This window comes from Pelophylax lessonae, assembly GCF_965119305.1.
Source record: "Pelophylax lessonae genome assembly, chromosome: 3".
Lineage (NCBI taxonomy): Eukaryota > Metazoa > Chordata > Amphibia > Anura > Ranidae > Pelophylax > Pelophylax lessonae.
Genome location: NC_138770.1, coordinates 663107174 through 663129075, shown reverse-complemented (window position 1 = coordinate 663129075; position 21902 = coordinate 663107174). Strand labels below are relative to the sequence as shown.

The window sequence follows — 21902 nt, the reverse complement described above, 5'->3', positions numbered from 1 at the left end:
CCTCTTAATATGTGATATAATGGGAGAATTTGTTCACGCAAGCAAAATACAGGGGACAAAATGGGTGGAGTCTATAAGGGGTGGGGCTTCTGAGGAATGGGAGGGGTCAAAATGGAAGGGCGGGGTCTTGTGCCCCACCACCTTAAAACTTCACCAGCCGCCACTGTCCGAGACGCCGTATGTGAGTCCCGTGGGAAGAGTGGTCGGGGAGCCTGGCTTTTTGAGTGTAGGAGAAAGGTGGTTTATACACCATATCGGTTTGGAGCATTTGTGAAGAAGGCTTCAGGGCGCGCAAGAAAGTCCAGCAGGCGCCAGGACCGTCTCCTACAGATGATGCCGTTGCGGGATCGGGGCACCACCAGTGCAGAGCTTGCTCAGGAATGGCAGCAGGCAGGTGTGAGTACATCTGTATGCATAGTGAGGAGAAGACTATTGGAGGATGACCTGGTGTCAAGAAGGGCAGCAAAGAAGCCACTTCTCTCCAGGAAAAACATCATTACTTGCTAAGTAACCCGCACTTGCTTTTATGGTCCCCAACATTTTTCTCAGGTACGTTGTGACAGGTGTACTAGGAAGCTCACCTGCCCCAACATAAATGCAGGACAAATACCTATACAGTATATATAAAACCCAGAATATACAGGGTGTCTAAGATCAGCACATGCTTTCTCCCTGCTGCATACTGTTATGTGCTGTTTATAGGACTCGGTTAATGAGATGCTTATTCTCTGATTTATGTCTGTTTATCTGAACTCATATTGTGCACACACTTTCCACTGAGAAAAGGTCACCTCTACTGTACATTTATTTATACGGCTCCCTGACAGGTGTGTCTGCACTTTATCAGCTCTCCAGATATTTGGAGTGACTAGTAGTATTCTCAGTGCAGCCAAATTGTTACTGGAAGGCAATATATACAGGTGTACTATGAATGATCCTGTAGCAAGAATAGGAAAAAAATGAAAGCAAACAAAGGCAATTTAACCACTTAAGCCCCGGAAGATTTTACCCCCTTCCTGACCAGGGCCTATTTTGCGATTCGGCACTGCGTGACTTTAACGGACAATTGCGCGGTCGTGCGACGCTGTACCTAAACTAATTTGGCGTCCTTTTTTTCCCCACAAACAGGGCTTTCTTTTGGTGGTATTTGATCACCTGTGCGATTTTTTGATCATGCGCTATAAACAAAAAAAGAGGTCAATTTTGCAAAAATAACTAAATTTTCACATTTTTTTTAAATGAAATTCCCCCCCAAAAAAATGTAAAAATAAAATTTTTTAACATTCTAGGCCAATTTGTTTTATGCTACCTATGTTTGGTAAAAAAAAAAAACGCAAAAAGCGTATTTTCATTGGTTTGCGCAAAAGTTATTGCGTTTACTAGCTAAGGGAAAGATTTTTGTCATTTGTGTTGTTTTTTTTTTTTTTAACGAGTAATGGCGGCGATTTGCGATTTCCTTTGCGGGACTGCGACATTGCGGCGGGCAGATCGGACCCTTGACTGACATTTTTGACACTTTTGGGGTTACCAGTGACATTACTGCAGTAATCAGTGCTATGCATGTGCACTGTTAATGTAAAAATTACACTGGCAGTGAAGGAGTTAACTTTATTGGAGAGGGAGGGGTTAAGTGTGTCCTAGGGGCATGTTTCTAACTGTGATTGGCTGTGGCTACTAGTGTAAGAACAGAAATCAACGGTCCTACATAGTAGAACTGTCTGATCTCCATTCTTACACAGGGAAGAATGACAGGCGGCTTTGTTTCCATTAGCCGCCTGCCTTTCTTCCGGTGTAACAGACGATCGCGAGTGCCCGGCTGACATCGGGTCCGCCGGGCACACGCGCAGGGGGGGTCCATGACCGCGCGCGCTCGCTCCCTAGAGCCTCACAGGCTAGCGACGTAGACTTACGTCGCTTTGCCTGTGAGGGGCTGACCGCCGCAGTAAATAGTCGTGCGGCGGTCAGCAAGCGGTTAATATGAAATATAAACTGTAATATAAAAAATGGTTCTAAAGGGTTTTTTTTTTACCTTAAACAGGAACCCCCCCCCCCCCCCAGGAAAAAATAAATAAAAGTCAGCAGCTACAGTCGGCTCTCGGGTGCTGCCGCTACCATTCAGGGTAAGGGAACCCGGCAGTGAAGCCTTTCGGCTTCACAGCTAGTTCCCTACTGTGCACGCGCAAAGCGTGCTGTGCTTTCTACAGTATCTGACAAAAATTAGTACACCCCTCACATTTTTTGTTAATATTTTATTCTATCTTTTCATGTGACAACATTGAAGAAATGACACTTTGCTACAATGTAGTGAGTGTACAGCTTGTATAACAGTGTAAATTTGCTGTCCCCTCAAAATAACTCAACACACAGCCATTAATGTCTAAACCGCTGGCAACAAAAGTGAGTACACCCCTAAGTTAAAATGTCCAAATTGGGCCTTTAAGCCATTTTCTCTCCCCGGTGTCATGTGACTTGTTAGTGTTACAAGGTCTCAGGTGTGAGTGGGGAGCAGGTGTGTTAACTTTGGTGTTATCGCTTTCACTCTCTCATACTGGTCACTTGAAGTTCAACATGGCACCTCATGGCAAAGAATTCTCTGAGGATCTGAAAAAAAGAATTGTTGCTCTACATAAAGATGGCCTAGGCTATAAGAAGATTGCCAAGACCCTGAAACTGAGCTGCAGCATGGTGGCCAAGACCATACAGTGGTTTAACAGGACAGGTTCCACTCAGTACAGGGCTCACCATGGTCAACTAAAGAAGTTGAGTGCACGTGCTCAGCGTCATATCCAGAGGTTGTCTTTGGGAAATAGATGTATGAGTGGTGCCAGCATTGCTGCAGGAGTTGAAGGGGTGGGCCTGTCAGTTCTTAGACCATACGCCGCACACTGCATCAAATTGATCTGCATGGCTGTCATCCTAAAAGGAAGCCTCTTCTAAAGATGATGCACAAGAAAGCTCGCAAACAATTTTCTGAAGACAAGCAGACTAAGGACATGGATTACTGGAATCATGTCCTGTGGTCTGTTGAGACCAAGATGAACTTATTTGGTTCAGATGGTGTCAAGCGTGTGTGGCGGCAACCGGGTGAGGAGTACAAAGACAAGTGTGTGTTGCCTACAGTCAAGCATTGTGGTGGAAGTGTCATGGTCTGAGAATGCATGAGTGCTGCCGACACTGGGGAGCCACAGTTCATTGAGGGAACCATGAATGCCAAAATGTACTGTGACATACTGAAGCTGAGCATGATGCCTTCCTAAAGAAGCTGAGGGTAAAGGTGATGGATTGGTCAAGCATGTCTCCAGACCTAAACCCTGTTGAACATTTGTGGGGCATCCTCAAATAGAAGGTGGAGGAGCGCAAGGTCTCTAATATCCATTAGCTCTGTGATGTTGCCAAGGAGGAGTGGAAGAGGACTCCAGTGGCAACCTGTGAAGCTCTGGTGAACTCCATGCCCAAGAGGGTTAAGACAGTGCTGGAAAATAATGGTGGCCACACAAAATATTGACACTTTGGGCCCAATTTGGACATTTCCACTCAGGGGTGTACTCACTTTTGTTGCCAGCGGTTTAGACATTAATGGCTGTGTGTTGAGTTTGTTGGAGGGGGACAGCAAATTTACACTGTTATACAAGCTGTACACTCACTACTTTACATTGTAGCAAAGTGTCATTTCTTCAGTGTTGTCACGTGAAAAGGTATAATAAAATATTTACAAAAATGTGAGGGGTGTACTCACTTTTGTGAGATACTGTAATTGGCCCAGCAGCAGAGGAAGAAGGAGGGGGGCCGAACTTCCAAGGGACAGCGCCGTGGCGCTGTCTCCTAGAAGTGGGGAAGGGTATCTGTCAAAATGAGGTATACGTTTCCCCCTTCCCCCCTGAAAGGTGCCAAATGTGGCACCGGAGGGGGGGGAGGAAGCAGATGAGCGGAAGTTCCACTTTTGGGTGGAACTCCACTTTAAAGTGCTTGCAAAGGCTGAAGGTTTTATATGCATGAAGTTTCTATGCATGAAGGTAAAAATCTTTTAGTGTGCAGCTGCCCCTCAGCACCCCCTAATACTTACCTAAACCTCATCCCCATCCAGCGATGTGCATGAGACCTGAGGCTCTCCTGGGTCTCTCCCTCCTGAATTGGCCGTTGGCTCCCAGCCAGTGAGGCAGGAGCCGGGGGCAGGGCTGAGCCATGTTCTCTGTATCTTCTGGACACAGATATCCAGCTTGGGAGCGAGCATGCACAAGTACCTTACAGCAAGCGTCTTGCTATGGGGGCACTCGGCAAGGGGGAGGGGCCCAGAGCACCAGCAGGGGACCCGAGAAGCGGAGGATCGGGGCTGCTCTGTGCAAAACACTGCACAGAGCAGGTAAGTCTAACATATTTGTTTAAAAAAAAAAAAACCTTCTGTTTGCAGCTCCCCCCTTCCTTACACTTATCTGATCCTGATCTCGATCCAGCAATGTGCATTAGAGCAGGGGTTCTCTCAGCTCTCTCTCCTTACTGGCTTGGAGACAGCAAGAGGGGCCATTGTCAGGCACAGCTGGTGAGCAGGAGGGGGTAGAGGCGAGGGAGCAAACCGAAACGAGTGCCCCCATAGCAAGCAACTTGCTATGGGGGGGAGGAACCAGGAGGGCCAGCAGGAGACCTCAGAAGAGAAGGTTCAGTGCTGCTCTGTGCAAAATGATTGCACAGAGAATACAAGTATAACATGTTTGCTGTTTTATACAAAAAAAAAAAGTATCCTTTACAATGACTTTAAAAATGAGCCTGTGTTCAGACCATGCACATTAAAGTTCTGAAAAGATTAAAAAAAAAAATTAAAATATGCTCTCATTCATCTCTGTATCTATATGTATTATAAAGAAATTAATTTTTGCATTCACAGCCCAGGCTACCAGCCCTGTAAACAACCAGACAGTGTTTCTAAGCTATTAGAACCAGCTGAACCAAAGTCTTTGGAGTACATACACATACCTTGCATAAAAGGTGCTCTGCATATTGTGCACATGTAATGCTTGAGCAGCATTTACATGCTTTAAAACATACACCTTTAATGCAGCCTGTTGGTTGCTAGGACACCAACAGCTATTGCTATGTTGTGTCCTCAATTGCTAGGACAAAAGCAGCTAAAGCTGCCTAGTATACTTAGTTGTTAGGACACAGGTGGCTCTTTTCCTTCAAAAGAGCACATTGCGGCCGGCTTCACCCTAGCATCCTTTGTTGCTAGGACACAGGCAGCTGTGTTCATTTAGTGCCCTCTGTTGCTAGAATGCAGGTGGCCTGTGTGACAGGAGTCACTTTGGGTGGGGAGCTTGTGGAACCCAGATTACTTTAGAGCGGTTGGGAAACTCCTTGTCCAGCTTCCCTGGCCCCTCTTATGTATAAGTCACCCTGTGTCTATTAGGGGCACAGGGTGACCAAGAACTCCAGTCTGGTCTGCACTAATCAGACTCACAGTACAACCACTCCGCATTCCGTGTTACCCCGGTTATCCTGGGTTCTACATGTGTGGTTTGTGTTGAAAGAATGAAGGGCCTCTTTCACATTGGACAATAATATTTCTGAACAATATCCCTCAAGAAATATATGAACATAAACAATTTGACTTTTCAGATTGCTAGAATATTGTAGGATTGTCTCATAGACCCTTGCTAGATAGTGAGGTGGGGTTTGTTATTGTTAAGTACCTGTATCCCATTGTTCTATTGTTTCTGTCTGCCTTAAGATCAACCAATTATTGAATGTATATGTGTATGTGGATTGGCTGCTAGGGGATCATCCCAGAGTGTATATCTCTTTGTGCCTGTGTTTGAATAAACAGTTCTTATTCTGGTTTACTCCAAAACTGGTACTGCTTAGATTCACAGATCTCGTGTTCCAGAGCTTAGGAAGCAGCTTCTTGGTAGAGATGTCCAGTCGGGGTGTCCGGTTCCGTCACAGCCTTTGCTACTAGGATGCAGACAGCTGTTCCTGCCAAGCATCCTCTGTTGCTAGGATGCAGGCATCTATTGCCACCTAGTGTCCTCCATTGCTAGTGTGTAGACAGCTGTTTCTGCTTAATGTCCTCTGTTGTTACGGAGCAGGCAGCCATTTCTGCCTGACATCCTTCCTTGCCAGGACATGAGCAGCTATTGAGGCCTAATGTCCTCTAGTTGTAGGGTGCAGGTAGCTATTGTGAAGTCCTCTGTCGCTAAAGCACAGAAAGCTTTTGCTGCCTAGTGTCCCCAGTTGGCCATTGGCACTTGGAATCCTTTGCTGCAGGATGGAGGCAGCTATTGTCACTTAATACACTCAGTTGCTTGGGTGCAGGTGGCTATTGTTGTCTAGCATTCTCATTTGCCAGGATGCAGGCAGCTATTGCACTCTAGTAAATATGGTGCATATCCATGTGCAGACCCTCCAAAGCAGATTTTTCTTTTTTTTCTTTATTGATCTGAACAAAGCACAAGTTTACTGATCTTTTCATGGCTACGTGTGTTACATCTTCATGACAGATTCTTGTCAATAACAAGGTTGATGTGATGGCATCAACATGACAGATTCCTGTCAATGATGAAAAGCAAATTGTAACATAAGCCATGTACAAATGAATGGTCTAGGTGCAGCTTCAGATCCCATAGACCTGCTAACTCTGCTACTGCTTTCGATGGCAAAAGCCCCAGAGAGGGCACTTAGAGAAGCAAATGCTACCACGTCTTGCAAATCAACAGCCTATAGATAAATACAATGATGTCATTACCAGGAAAAGAGAGTTGCACACCTATAAAGTCACCAACTTCAGTAAGTTTATTTAGCCATATAATCCATGCGGCAGAGGTGACTTGACTTAAGTCAGACATAAGTCACCAGTTTGAGGACTTGAGACTTGCTTGACTAAAATTAATAAAAGACTCGACTTGACTTTGACTTGGTATTCATGACTTGAGAGATAGGATTCGAAATGACTTTACTTTTTTAAGTTATTAAATATTTGAATTTTCTCAAGATGTGTTAAAGCAAAATGAATGTGCCTGTTATGTTTCTGACACTACAGTCACTAAAACACCTCAGTGTGTTCTGATTTTTAGGGCACTTTCTGTCTAACAATGGAAATACTTAACATGTTTTTAGTGACTGTGTTAAAACATGACCGGACGAAGGATTTTGAGCTGTTTGGGCAATCAAAGTGTTTCTTTAATATGCCAAGAAAAAGTACGAAGCAGTTTTGTTAATGTTGAAAATAAAACAAAACCTTTCCTGACCACTGACTTTTAACTGATTTAAAGGTGAAAATTGGGGTAGATCAGTATTTTGACTTGATTTGTGACTTGACCAAAATAAATGACTTGACTTGACTTGCTTGACTTCTAGCAGTGACTCGACTTGACTTGCTTGCTTTTCGCCACAGTAACTTGGGACTTGCTTGAGGCTTGAAGGTTAAGACTTGAGACTTGCTTGTGACTTGCACATGTGTGACTTACTCCCATGTCTGCGGCCAGTTCCCATGTGAAGGCCATCTCTCTCTGATACATTTCACCTTTATAGGCTTAGTCGTAGAGATTAAACTGTTGAGAACTCTATGGCTAAGCCAGAGGCATAACAAGAACCTTCAGGGCCCTGATGCAAGAAACCATGAAGGGCCCCCCCCCCCCCCGGGCCCCTGGCTGGGGCCCTTCCCTTCAAGCCTGGGGCTGTTCCCACTGATCCTGGGGCCCTTTACTCTTGTTGCGGGGCCCTTTATTACGGTCCCGCAGTGGGACCCTTTCACAAGTTCTGCAGTGGGCCCCCTTCCTGCCATCTTGGGGCCTCCCCATGGCGGTGGAATGCCAGGGCCCGGTCCCAAGTGTGACCTTTGCAATCCTGGAAGTTCACCCACTGGTGTCAGTGGTTTTTATTTTTTGGTATTTTAATTGTATTATTTTTTATCATTTTATGTCCATTCAGAAAAGGAATGAGTTGGTAAATTACATATTTACAGATCCCTTTCTTGTTCTCTATTGTGACACATCCCCTGCAGTGTCCGGCAGGAGAGGGGAGGGAGCACAGTCGGGGGAGGGGGACCAGGGGAGCACACAGGGGCCCAGAGACAGCAGAACACAAGTGAACTGGATAGGAGGAGTGGAGGGGGCAGCATACAGAAGAACTAATCTCCTTCATTTTCCTCCTGCAGCTAGAGGAGGAAAAAGGAGGACAGTGATTTCTCTACATGCTGTCCCCGCCGCCCCTCCTATCCAAGTGTACACGGGAGCCGCACAGGCCCCCTGGAGCAAGGGGCCCGGTTGCAATTGCAACCCCTGCAACCCCTGTAGTTACGCCCCTGGGCTAAGCCCATGAAGGTTAAAAGCACCAGTGACAGGTGGCCTTCAGGGGGAACTGGATGGGTGGATTGTATGGTCAAATAAACTTACTGAAACTGGTAATGTTACCAATGTATGACTTTCCTGGTGATAATTTCACATGGGGCTTTGATGGGCTTTTGAGACCAGCACTCGTTAAATAGGAGATTGTTGCAGCATGGAGCAGTGGGCCTCCAGAGTCTCTTGTGAATGATGATGGCACTGCTATTCGAATGCCATGGTACCACTTACTTTTTCACAGGAATCTTTCCCTCTTGGTTGACTTGAAGTTTCAGCTTGGTGTATCTGAAACAAAAAGGAATTGAAATGTTTTCTTTAGTAAGAATGACAATGAGTTGCTTTGTCACAACCAATATACTTCAATACCATGTTTCTCTATCTGGTTTATTATTTATTACAGGTACTTATATTGTGCCATCTACCTATGCAGCGCTCTACATATGTATTGTATATTCACATCAGTCCCTACCCTCAAGGAGCTAACAATCTAAGGCCCCAAACTCCCATCCATACATACACATACTAGGGCCAAATTAGACAGGAGCCAATTAGCCTACCAGCATGTCTTTGGAGTGTGGGAGGAAACCAGAGTACTTAGAGGAAACTCACGCAGGCACAGGGAGAACATGCAAATTCCAGGCAGGTATTGCCATGGTTGGCATTCAAATTGATGACCCTAGTGCTGCTAGGCAAAAGTGCTAACCACTTAGCCACTGTGATTCCTCTAAAAACATTTAAAACATTTATCATACCTTTTATGAGATAAATACACATGGACAACCAAAGCAGCATACTGTAGATCATACGCGGGATATATGTTAAAGCCTACCACAAATATGTACCGAACACTAGAAAAAAATCACTATCACAGAGTTGGTTGGGGTATAGTAGTTCAGTGTAGGTCCTGCCATAAAACAGTCTACTTTGTCATACTGGTCAGGCTTCCAATGTTTTGGCTAAAAATGTGTCACAATATGAAAGACAGGATAAGTTCTCTTTTATGCAAAAACCAGAGAAAGGTATAGATCGACCAAAAAGTTGGTAGAACTATACCAAGGGGGATTTACATGTGCCTCAGAGATTATCTGTATATGCGTATGTTTATATACAACACAAATAATAAATGTATGATAAAGAATTAACAAAGAATTTTTATTTACATACACAATATAAAAAATTGTACATCATTTAATCTACATCGATCAACAAAATGAACGAATTGTACAATATTTTTTAAGATACATAAACGTTGCTGGAACTACGCGTTTCGCAGTAGATGCTTCCTCAGGATACAGCAAAAAAGTGTATACCATTTGATATTAGATCAGTTTTAGATATCTAAAAATATATAAAGTATTTATTAGATTCATAAGCAATAAAATATTGGTAAGTCATATTTATTACGAATTTTTAATACAAAACTTATTCTACATTGCCTATTTTTCACTACCAATAAGAAAATTTTTTTACGTCTATAAATAATCATTGGTTTATATAATCTATCTCAAAAGAAATCTCCTTTACATTCGGAAGATAGAGATTTACCGTGTGTACATATCATTTTGTTAGTCATATCATCAAATAATGTCTATATCTATGGATCAGCCAAAAGACTAGAGAGGAACCAAAGATCTCTCAAAAAAGAAGGAAAAAAGAAAGGAGGGGAGCATGGGACAAAGGGAAGATGGGGGAAAGGAAAAAAAGGGGGGGGGGGAGAAAGGGAAAAGAGGGGGGAGAGACAAAACAAATGAGCTGGGGAAGGTCATAAGAAATAGGGTAAGGATGAAAAGAACCATTTCTCTTTTAGTTTAGGTAAAAACACTAGGGATGGTAACTACATTCAATGAGGGGTGTCCCTTGTGTGGCTGGCTGATTGATTGTTGAAATTTTCGGTACTCTAATCTCCCACACACACACAAACTTCCAAAAGGTAATCTTCCAGTGGTGCAGGGGTTAATACAGCATTCATAAAGCGTCATAAAGCGTACCGACTATGCCCACCCATGCTGCCACCCTCTTCCATTTATAGAAGCCATACTATCACTTATCACAAAGAAAAGAGCTCTTTGAATGAAGGACATTTAGATGAATGAAAGGTCCACCTCCTCCATACGTAGCGCACTTTTCATTGATATAGCTTGTATGAATGGAGGTGAGATGGGGGGGGGGGCATAGTCAAGGTTTTCATGGATCACCGAAAAGTGGACAGAGTAGGACATAGTCAAACATTTGGGGTTAGGGAGTTCCAGAAGATGAGAAAGGCTCCAGAGAAGTCCTGGAGTCAAGCATGGAAGGAGGTGACAAGGGAACTAGAGAGCCGGAGGTCTGGGAGGAACAAAGATAATGATTTGGTTGGTATTTTGAGACTAGTTTAGTGATATTGCTGGGGGAAGAACTGTGGATGGCTTTGTAAGTTATTGTTAATATTTTGAATTGAATTTACTGAGTGAGCGGAAGTCAATGGAGGGATTGGCAGAGAGGGGTGGCAGACCCTGAACGATTGGTAAGGTGGATGAGTCTAGTGGCAGCATTTATGATGGACTGAGTAGGGGATAACCTATGTAAAGGTAATCCAAGGGAAGGAGTTACAGAGAGAGACAACCAGGGACTGAATTAGAAGCTCTGTGGTGTCATTGACTAAGAAGGGGTGTATTTTGGAGATTTTGCAGGGGTTTAGGCAGCAACATTTTGACAGTGATTGGATGTGGGGCCGAAAGGAAAGTTCAGAGTCCAAGATTACACCTAGAAGCTTGGCATGCAGGGACAAGTTGATAGTTGTGCCATCGATTCTGAGGAAATGGTGTGACATGAGGACTGATTTGTCTGTTAGTAAATTAGTGAATTATGAGGAAAATGATGGAGTGAGCTGAGGGGTAGAGAGATAGATTTGGGTGTCATCAGTGTAGAAATGGTATTGAAAGCCATGGGAGGGCTCTCAGCAGAGGTGTAACTAGAACCTTCAGGGCCCCGGTGCAAGAAAACCATGAAGAGCCCCCTGGACCCCTGGCCGGGGCCGTTCCCTTCAAGCCTGGCGAATCTTTCCACTGATCCTAGGGCTCTTTATTCTTGTTGCGGGGCCCTTTCACAAGTTCTGCAGTAGGCCCCCTTCCTGCCATCTTGAGACCTCCCCATGGTGGTGGAATGCCAGGACCCGGTCCCAAGTGTGACCTTCGGGATCCTGGAAGTTCACCCACTGGTGTCAGTAGTTTTTATTTTTTGGTATTTTAATTGTATTATTTTTTATAATTTTACTTTATTTTTTACAATGTCACTGACTATGACTCTGTCCATTCAGAAAAGGAAGGGGCTGGTAAATTACATATTTAACGATGGTTCTCTATTGTGACACATCCCCTGCAGCAGCCGGCAGGAGAGGGAAGGGAGCACAGTGGGGGGGGGGGGAGCACAGTAGGGGGAGACCACGGGAGCACACAGGGGCCCAGAGACAGCAGAACACAAGTGAACTGGATAGGAGGAGTGCCGGGGCAGCATACTGAGGTACCAATCGCCTCCATTTTCCTCCTGCAGCTACAGGAGGAAAAAGGAGGACAGTGATTTCTCTACATGCTGCCCCCGCCGCCCCTCCTATCCAGGTGTACAGGGGAGCCGCACAGGCCCCCTGGAGCATGGGGCCCGGTTGCAAGTGCAACCCCTGTCGTTGCGCCCCTGGCTCTCAGCTGACCCAGGGAGAAGGTGTAGATCGGGAATAGAAGAGGTCCAAGATCAGAACCTTGGGGGACCCTAACAAAAAAAGGAAGAGGAGAGTAGGAGGAAAAATTGTGATACTGAAGATGCAGTGGGATAGGTCGGGTGAAAACGAATGAGGAGTACAGTCACGGAGACCAAAGGAGTGGAACTTTTTGAGCAGGAGGGGATGGTAACCATATGAAAGGCAGTAGAGAGGTCCTGGATTAGGCGTATAGAATAGTGACCATTCATGGTAGCTGTTAGTAAATAAATTGGGAATTTTAGTAGAGCAGTTTCTGCGGAGTGTTGAAGGCGAAATCCAGATGGAAGGGGATCAAAAGGGTTATTCACAGTGAGGTGGTAGGTCAGTCGGTTGTTTAGGGAGTTTGGAGGTAAAGGGGAGCAAGGAGATGGGGCATAGGTTATTAGGATTCATGGTATCCAACAAGAAGTTTTTAGGTATGGGTTGGCTGGTGCATCTTTTATAGAGCTGGGGAAGATGGCAGAAGAGAGCGAGAGATTGAGGATGTGTTGGAGAGCATAAGATAGACCCAGAGGGTGACCATAGAAGGGAGGGAACAGTGTCCAGGGGGCACTAGAAGAAATGTTTAGCGATCTCCTCTATAGTAGCAGCAGGGATGAATAAGGGAAGTGAATTGTTAAATAGGGGGGATATTTGTTAATCAGGGATATCCTCACAAATGTGATTGGCGGTCTCCTGGGCAGTGAGTGAGATAGTGGGTGGAGGCAGTGGAGGACGAACTAGAGGATTAAAGATAGAGAAGAATTGCCAAGGACTGGATGAGAGAGTGCTATTGAGGGTGATGAAACAGGTCTGCTTGGCGATGTGGAGGCAAGAATTGTATTTGTATAAATAAATGAAAGCTGATTATTGCAAGCACCCCTGTCAGTGGTAAATGGTTTGTCTTAACAGTCTAACTTCCGCTTTTGCTGGACAACCTGGTCTGGTAAAGGAAGTTCAAAAATAACAAATTCTCTAGCTGGATACCCAGGTGAAACTAAGGGGGGAAAAAAAACTAAAAAGTAAAATTAATGCAGCCACCACATCTAAGTATTAGTAAGCTGCAATATATTACATTTTTGTTTTTGGGCTTAGATACACTTTTTGTTTGCATACATTAATACCTTTATGCCTGCCCACCGCAGATTTACCTCTCCTGCACGAACCGACGTTGTCCTACATCAGTCACCCGCGTGGTACTGGGAGGTGAGCGAGCGCAACCACTAAGCAGCGGGGATTCCGATGCACAGGGCCGGCGGCCGCGATTGCCGCCGGGCACCCGTGATCGCTCCCTGCTGAGAGAGAGTAAACACAGCTGAACGTTCTTCTCTCTGAAATGATCACAGAGCGCCTGTGATCCTTCTATATAGGATCACAGGTCTCTGTGATCATTTCACAAGCCCATCCCCCATACAGTTAGTAAACACTCCCCTAGGCTCACACTTAACCCTTTGATCACCCCTAGGTTAACCCCTTGCCTGCCAGTGTGATTATTACAGTAACAGTGTATATTTTTAGCACTGATTACTGTAGTAATGTCACTGGTACCCCCAAAAGTGTCAAAAATGTCAGTTAGGGGTCCGATCTGTCCGCCGCAATGTCGCAGTCCTGCTAAAAATTGCAGATCGCCGCCATTACTAGGAAAATAAAAAATAAAAATTTAGACATAAATCTTTCCCCTAGATTGTAGACGCAATAACTTTTGCGCAAACCCTTAAAATACGCTTATTGCAATTTTTTTTTTTTTTTTTTTTTACCAAAAATATGTAGCAGAATACAAATTGGCCTAAAAGGATGAAAACATTTAAATTTTTACATGTTTTTGGAGGGGGAATGTTATATAGCAGAATGTGAATAATATTGTATTTGTTGCTCTTCTTTTGTTTATAGACGCAAAAAATAAAAATCGCACAAGTGATCAAATACCACCAAAAGAAAGCTCTATTTGTGGTTAAAAAAAAAAAAGGACATCGATTTTATTTGGGTACAGCGTCGCACGACGGCGCAATTTTCCGTCAAAGTAACGTAGTGGCGAATCGCAAAATATGGCCTGGCCATTAAGGGGGTAAAACTTTCCGGTGGTTAGATGTGGTTAATAACATACAGTAAAAGGTATTAACCACTTTACGACCAGCGACGTAGACCTACGTCAGCTGACTTTGCGTGGTTGTACCGGGATGATGCCTCTAGCTAGAGGAATCATCCCGGTACCGTTTTTTAGAGCCGGCAGTCAGCTTTCCGGCAGTAACGACCTATGCGGCTCGTCCCACCGGGAGACCCGGGCAACCAGCCTGCGCATCCGCCGGCTGGATGGAATCCCAATCAAAGCTGGAAGCGGCTTCGATCGGGTCTCCAATGACCTAACCTGGAGGCGGCGTCCATGACGTCACAACCGGGTTACTCGGCTGCTAAAGGCGGCAGATTCAAAATGTGAATGTATTCAAAAATTAAGTTTTCAGCGTTTTGAATACATTGGAGTGCAGTGGAGGGGTTTGGGGTCTTTTAGACCTCCGATCCCTCCATAAAGAGTACCTGTCACTGCATATTGGTGTCACAAGGGATGTTTACATTGCTTGTGACAGCAATAAAAGTGATCAGATTTTTTTTTTTTTTTTTTTAAACGTCTCTTAAAATTAAAAAAAAAAAAAAAAATAGGAAAAAAAAATGTAGCCGGCCCCTCGCCGTTAGCTTTTGCACGAAAGAAAACGTATACTGAATTTGCGCCGCAAATGAAATCGCTGTTCAAACCACACATGTGAGGTATCGCCGTGATCGCCAGAGCGTGCGCAATAATTTTAAAGCTACACTCTAACTCTAAACTGGTAACCATTAAAAATTTTTAAAGCGTCGCCTATGGAAATTTTTATTGACCGTAATTTGTCGCCATTCCGCAGGCGTGCACAATTTTAAACCGTAACATGTTGGGTATCTATTTACTCGCCGTGACACCATCTTTCACAATAAACAAAAAAAAATGGGCTAACTTTACTATTTCGTTTTTTTTTTAAATGCAGTGTAATGTGATTTTTCATCATTTTTCCCCAAAAAATGGCATTTGAAAGACCGCTATATATATATATATATAATGGTTGTTTGGTTTTAAGTAGTTTTCTAGCAAAAAAAAATACTGATTTTAAATTGTAAACAAAAATGTCAAAAATAGGCTTGGGGCTAAAGTGATTAAACCGTCTTTGTTTTGTTTTTTGTTTTTTTTTGGTATACGCTTGATTTGACTATTTATAATACGGAAGTACCATTGGCCATGCATGGAAGCCAATATCAGTGCATGTTTCCCGGGAATAAATATTTAGCTGCAGGAGATTGGTCCTTACACAAAGACCGCTCTTCCTGACAAGGCACAAATTGCTGATCATGACTGCGAGCAGACAAGGTGAGAACGCTACATTCAGGGGTGAGAATCCTCGGGGATGAGCATCTCCAGCAGATGATTGTCTGGGTAATTATAGTAGGCATTTCTGCTGTAGATTGCAGGGCTGGTAATGGGACAGGCTCTCTATTCTTCTTTAATCTCTTCTTGATAAATAGCTTGTGTCTTCAGAATCCCAATCCCCCTCCTACGTCATCTGCACATCTACACATTCTGGCATCCATTCAGCTAAAATTGGCACAAAATGCAGAATTTAAAAAAAGAACGCTGAATATATTGCAAATATTTACATTTATCTTGTATATAATGTGACTGGGAATATTAATCGCGATCAGGTTTCACGGCGGAAGGTTGTGTAAACAATGCTGATAGGGATCGCTTTGAACCTTTTTCTTGGTTTTCTTTATTGTTTCCATTTTGATTAGAGTCATTTATCATAGTCTTCAAGGCCACTAAACACAGATTATAAATTTATTTTTATAAAGAGATTTGACAAATGCATCCAGGAACCTATTAGAAAAATGAAATATAAATATATAAAATATATAAATATATAAAATGAAATTTGAGCTAACTTGGGGGCATAGCCTGACCACCACCGAGTGTTTCACTTTCAAGTGGCATTTACCTTTGGAGGATACAGTGAGGGAAAAAAGTATTTGATCCCCCGCTGATTTTGTACGTTTGTCCACTGACAAAGAAATTATTTTAACCACTTTACCACCGGAGGATTTTGCTGTCTTACGTCCAGGCCACTTTTTGCGATTCGGCACTGTGCAACTTTAACTGACAATTGCGCGGTCATGCAACGCCGTACCCAAACAAAATTTACGTCCTTTTTTTCCCACAAACAGAGCTTTCTTTTGGTGATATTTGATCACCTGTGCAATTTTTACTTTTTGTGCTATAAACAAAAAAAGAGCGAAAATTTTGAAAAAAATAACAATATTTTTCACATTTTTTTATATGAAATTCCCCCCCAAAAAAATTTAAAAATCAAAATTTTTTATCATTTTTGGCCAATTTGTTTTCTGCTACATATTTTTGGTAAAAAAAAAAAATCACAATAAGCGTATTTTGATTGGTTTGCGCAAAAGTTATTGCGTTTACTAACAAAGGGAAAGATTTTTGTCATTTTTGGTGGTTTTTTTTTTTAAACGAGTAATGGCGGCGATCTGCGATTTTTTTTTTTGCGGGACTGCGACATTGCGGCGGACAGATCGGACCCTTGACTGACATTTTTGACACTTTTGGGGTACCAGTGACATTACTGCAGTAATCAGTGCTATATATATGCACTGTTACTGTAAAAATGACACTGGCAGGAAAGGGGTTAATTTTTATTGGAGAGGGAGGGGTTAATGTATGCCTGGTGCTTACTGACATGTGTGGGGGGAGGTGACTGAGTGACGCAAGGACAGATCGAGGGTTCAGCTATGCTGAACCCTGCAATCTGACCCTGCCTGTCACTTAGAAGATCCGCCCGCTCTGTTTACACAAGCGGGCGGATCTCCAGACTCGATTCCCCGATGATCGGGGAAGAGCGGCGGCGATCGCCGCCGCTCCTCCCCTGGCCCGACTCCCGCTGTGACTGAATACAGCGGGAGCGAGCCCCCGGCGGCGCGCGCGCGGCGCCGACATAGGGGAATGTCTGGCGACGTAGGTCTATGTCACCAGACGATAACGAACCACTGTACAGTCAACGTGACTGGTCGGCAAGTGGTTAATAGTGAGAAACAGAATATCAACAAAAATATCCAGAAAAAAGCATTTTAAAAAAGTTATAAATTGATTTACATTTTAATGAGTGAATGAGTGAAATAAATATTTGATCCCCTATCTATCAGCAAGATTTCTGCCTCCCATGTGTTTTCTATACAGGTAACGAGCTGAGATTAGGAGCACCTTTCACACGGGCGTTCGTGTTCCTCCCATCCGTTTGCGGATGAAAAACGGACATAATGCATGTCAATGGGATTGCGGATATCAGCGGATGACCATCCACTGACATCCGATTTGCGTCCGTTCCGATCAGTTCTGTTTTTTGGAACAGAAGAGAACCCTATTTTTATTCCATTTAAAAAACGGAACTGACATCCGCAATCCCATAGACATACATTATCTCCGTTTATCATCCACAAACGGATGGGATGATAAACGGACATACGGACCAGATGACACAAGTGTCATCCGTGTCTGTAAAAAAAAAAGTACCGGAGTGGATCAAAAAACGCCCCCCCCGTGTGAAAGGACCCTTAGGCCCCTTTTTCATCCGTTGACGGATGAAAAACAATCATCAATGTATCTCTATGTAAAAACGGATGACAACAGATGATCATCAGTTAACATCCGTTTTCATCTGCTTCCGTCAATGTCCGTTTTTTTTAACGGATGAATGCCCTATTTTTTATTCGTCATAAAAACGGATTGGACTAAAAACGGATGACAACGGACGAAAAACGAATGACAACGGATGAAAAGGGATGACAACGAATGAAAAACGGATGACAATGGACGAAAAACGGATGAAAAACGGATGAAAAATGGATGAAAAACGGACAGAAAAACGGATAGAAAATGAATGGAAAATGGATACATTTAATGTGACTGAACTGATGAACTGAACGGACCGTATATGTGAAAGGGGCCTAAGGCTCCTTTCACACATCAGTTCATCAGTTCAATCACGTCAAAGTGTATCCGTTTTTCATCCATTTTTTCATTCGCTTTTCATCCGTTTTTTTTACATCCACTACCAATGCAAAAACGGACTGTTTGTCTTCGTCCTATAAATTTTTTTTTGACGGATGAAAAATAGGGCATTTATTCATTCCAAAAACGTTCCAAACGGACATTGACGGAAGCGGATGAAAACGGATGTAAACAGATGATCATCCGTTGTCATCCGTTTTTACATAGAGATACATTGATGTCCGTTTTTCATCCGTCAACGAATGGAAGAAAAACGGACAAACAAACCGCATGTGTAAAAAGGGGCCTTAACCACTTCTGGACCGGAAGGATTTGCCCCCCTAATGACCAGGCCATTTTTTGCGATTCAGCACTGCGTTATTTTAACGGACAATTGCGCAGTCATGCAACGCTGTACCCAAATAAAATTGATGTCCTTTCTTTCCCACAAACAGAGCTTTCTTTTGGTGGTATTTGATCACCTGTGCGATTTTTATTTTTTGCGCTATAAACAAAAAAAGAGCGACAATTCTGGAAAAAAAACAACAATATTTTCACTTCTTTCTGCTATATAACATTCTCAAAAGAAAAATGTAAAAATCAAAATTTACCATTTTAGGCCAATTTGTTTTCTGCTACATATTTTAGGAAAAAAAATCACAATAGGCATATTTTGATTGGTTTGCACAAAAGTTATTGCGTCTACAAACTACGGGAAAGATTTATGTCATTTTTATTGTTTTTTTTTTTTATTACTAGTAATGGCGGCGGTCTGCGATTTTTTGCGGGACTGCGACATTTCGGCAGACAGATCGGACCCCTAACTGACATTTTTGACACTTTTGGGGGGACCAGTGACATTACTACAGTAATCAGTGCTATAAATATGCACTGTTACTGTAATAATGTTACTGGCAGGGAAGGGGTTAAAACTGTGGGTGATCAAGGGTTTAAATGTGTACCTAGGGGAGTGATTCTAACTGTATGGGGGCGTGGCTTGTGAAATGATCACAGAGATCTGTGTTCCTATATAGAAGGATCACAGGCGATCTGTGATCATTCCAGAGAGAAGAAAGGTCAGCTGTGGGTGATCAAGGGGTTAAATGTGAGCCTAGGGGAGTGATTCTAACTGTATGGGGGCGTGGCTTGTGAAATGATCACAGAGATCTGTGTTCCTATATAGAAGGATCACAGGCGCTCTGTGATCATTCCAGAGAGAAGAAAGGTCAGCTGTGGGTGATCAAGGGGTTAAATGTGAGCCTAGGGGAGTGATTCTAACTGTATGGGGGCGTGGCTTGTGAAATGATCACAGAGATCTGTGTTCCTATATAGAAGGATCACAGGCGCTCTGTGGTCATTCCAGAGAGAAGAAAGGTCAGCTGTGGGTGATCAAGGGGTTAAATGTGAGCCTAGGGGAGTGATTCTAACTGTGGGGGGGGGGGGGCTTGTGAAATGATCACAGAGACCTGTGATCCTATATAGAAGGATCACAGGCGCTCTGTGATCATTCCAGAGAGAAGAACGGTCAGCTGTGTTTACAACAGCCGACCGTTCTTCTCTCTCAGCGGGGAACGATCGCGGGTGTCAGGCAGCAATCAGAACCCCCTTCCCCATGCATGGGAGTCCCGCTGCCGAGTGGGGCGGAAGCGCGCTGCCGGCGGCACGCGCTCGCTCCCCTAGCTGCACGACTGACGTATACCTACGTCGGTTTGCGCAGGAAGGGCTGCCTGCCACAGTATAACTGCAGCGGGTGGCCCTTAAGTGGTTAAAAAAGTTATACATTGATTTGCATTTTAAAGCGTGAAATAAGTATTTGATCTCCTATCAATCAGGAAGATTTCTGCCTCCCAGGTGTCTTCTACACAGGTAATGAACTGAAATTAGGAGCACCTAATCTCAGCTTGTTACCTGTATAAAAGACACCTGTCCACAGAAGCAATCAATCAATCAATCAGATTCCAATCTCTCCACCATGGCCAAGACCAAAGAGCTGTCCAAGGATGTCAGGAACAAGACTGTAGACCTACAAAAGGCTGGAATGGGCTACAAGACCATCGCCAAGCAGCTTGATGAGAGGTTGAGAACAGTTGGTGCGATTATTCGCAAATAGAAAAAACACAAAATAACTGTCAATCTCCCTCGGTCAGGGGCTCCACCAGTCCCTCACAGGCAAAGTGACGTAGATCTACGTCGCTAGCCTGTGAGGCTCTGGGAAGCGAGCGCGCGCCGCCGGATGCACGCTCCCACTCGGTCACTGACCCCCCCCCGCGCGTGTGCCCGGCGGACCTGATGTCCGCCGGGCACTCGCGATCGTCCGTTACACCGGGAGAAAGGCAGGCGGCTAATGTAAACAAAGCCGCCTGTCATTATTTCTCCCCTTTGTAAGAATAGTGATCATACAGTTCTGCTATGTAGGACCGTTGATCTCTGCTGTTACACACACAGCCACAACCAATCACAGTTAGAAGCACGCCCCTAGGGACACACTTAACCCCTCCCTCGCAAAAAAAGTTAACCCCTTCTCTGCCAGTGTCATTTTTTACATTAACAGTGCATATGTATAGCACTGATTACTGTAGTAATGTGACTGGTAACCCCAAAAGTGTCATAAATGTCAGTCAAGGGTCCGATCTGTCCGCCGCAATGTCGCAGTCCCGCAAAAAAATCGCAGCTCGCCGCCATTACGCGTTAAAAAAAACAACAAAAATGACAAAAATCTTTCCCTTAGTTAGTAAACGCAATAACTTTTGCGCAAACCAATCAAAATACGCTTTTTGCAATTTTTTTTTTTACCAAAAATATGTAGTAGAAAACAAATTGGCCCAAAATGTTAAAAAATTTAGATTTTTACATTTTCTTTGGGGAATTTCATATAAAAAAAATGTGAAAAATATTGTTATTTTTGCAAAATTGACGCTCTTTTTTTTTGTTTATAGCGCATGATCAAAAAATCGCACAGGTGATCAAATACCACCAAAAGAAAGCTCTGTTTGTGGGGAAAAAAAGGACATAAAATTTGTTTAGGTACAGCGTTGCACGACCGCGCAATTGTCCGTTAAAGTCACGCAGTGCTGAATCGCAAAATTGTCTGTGTTTGTTCCCTGCCAGGGCAGTACACTCTAAGCAACCTGCTTACACACCCCTAAGGTTATCTTTTTGGATAAAAGTATAACTAAAGGCAAAACTTTTTTTTGTAGTTTTGGATAGAGTGGAGAGGGATTAGAACCCCTGACAGTTTTTTTTTTTTACTTTTTTTAAGGAAATTCACCCCTCTATTTGTCCTCTTTACCATTATCATTGGAAGTAAAAGAAAAGCACACATTTTGGGTTGTCCCCAGAAAAGAAATAGAGGGGAAATCTTCCAAGGGGGACACTAGTTCTGGTGACCTGGGGGTGCCCAAGGGATACCCTTAATTTTCAGGGATTTTCTCCTATTTCCTGACTGGCTATGGGAAAGGAAGTGAAGGGAAATCTCCCCAATGGGTCACAATTGGAAAAAAAAATCGAACAGGTGTCATAACTAGAGATCAACCGAATATTGACAAAGCCGATATATCGAGGGCCGATATGCACTTTCCCCGATATATCGGAATCGGCCCCAGAGGTTACCGATATTACCGATACAGTAAAACCTTGGATTGCGAGCATAATTCGTTCTGGCAACATGCTTGTAATCCAAAGCACTCTTATATCAAAGCAAATTTCCCCATAAGAAATAATGGAAACTCAGATGATTCGTTCCACAAGTCCTTCGCTTTATAGTCTATATACAAAGATTATAGCA

The 21902-nt window shown here is 43.6% G+C and overlaps 1 protein-coding gene across 1 annotated transcript in view; it reads right to left on the bottom strand.

Annotated features, from left to right (window-relative positions):
* PLCB1 (phospholipase C beta 1) overlaps positions 1–21902 on the bottom strand; it is a 1154983-nt gene that overhangs the window by 466285 nt on the left and 666796 nt on the right. Inside the window, exon 6 of the mRNA XM_082249959.1 lies at positions 8562–8615. Coding sequence (XP_082106085.1) covers positions 8562–8615 — 54 coding nt within the window. The remainder of the gene's footprint in view (positions 1–8561; positions 8616–21902) is intronic.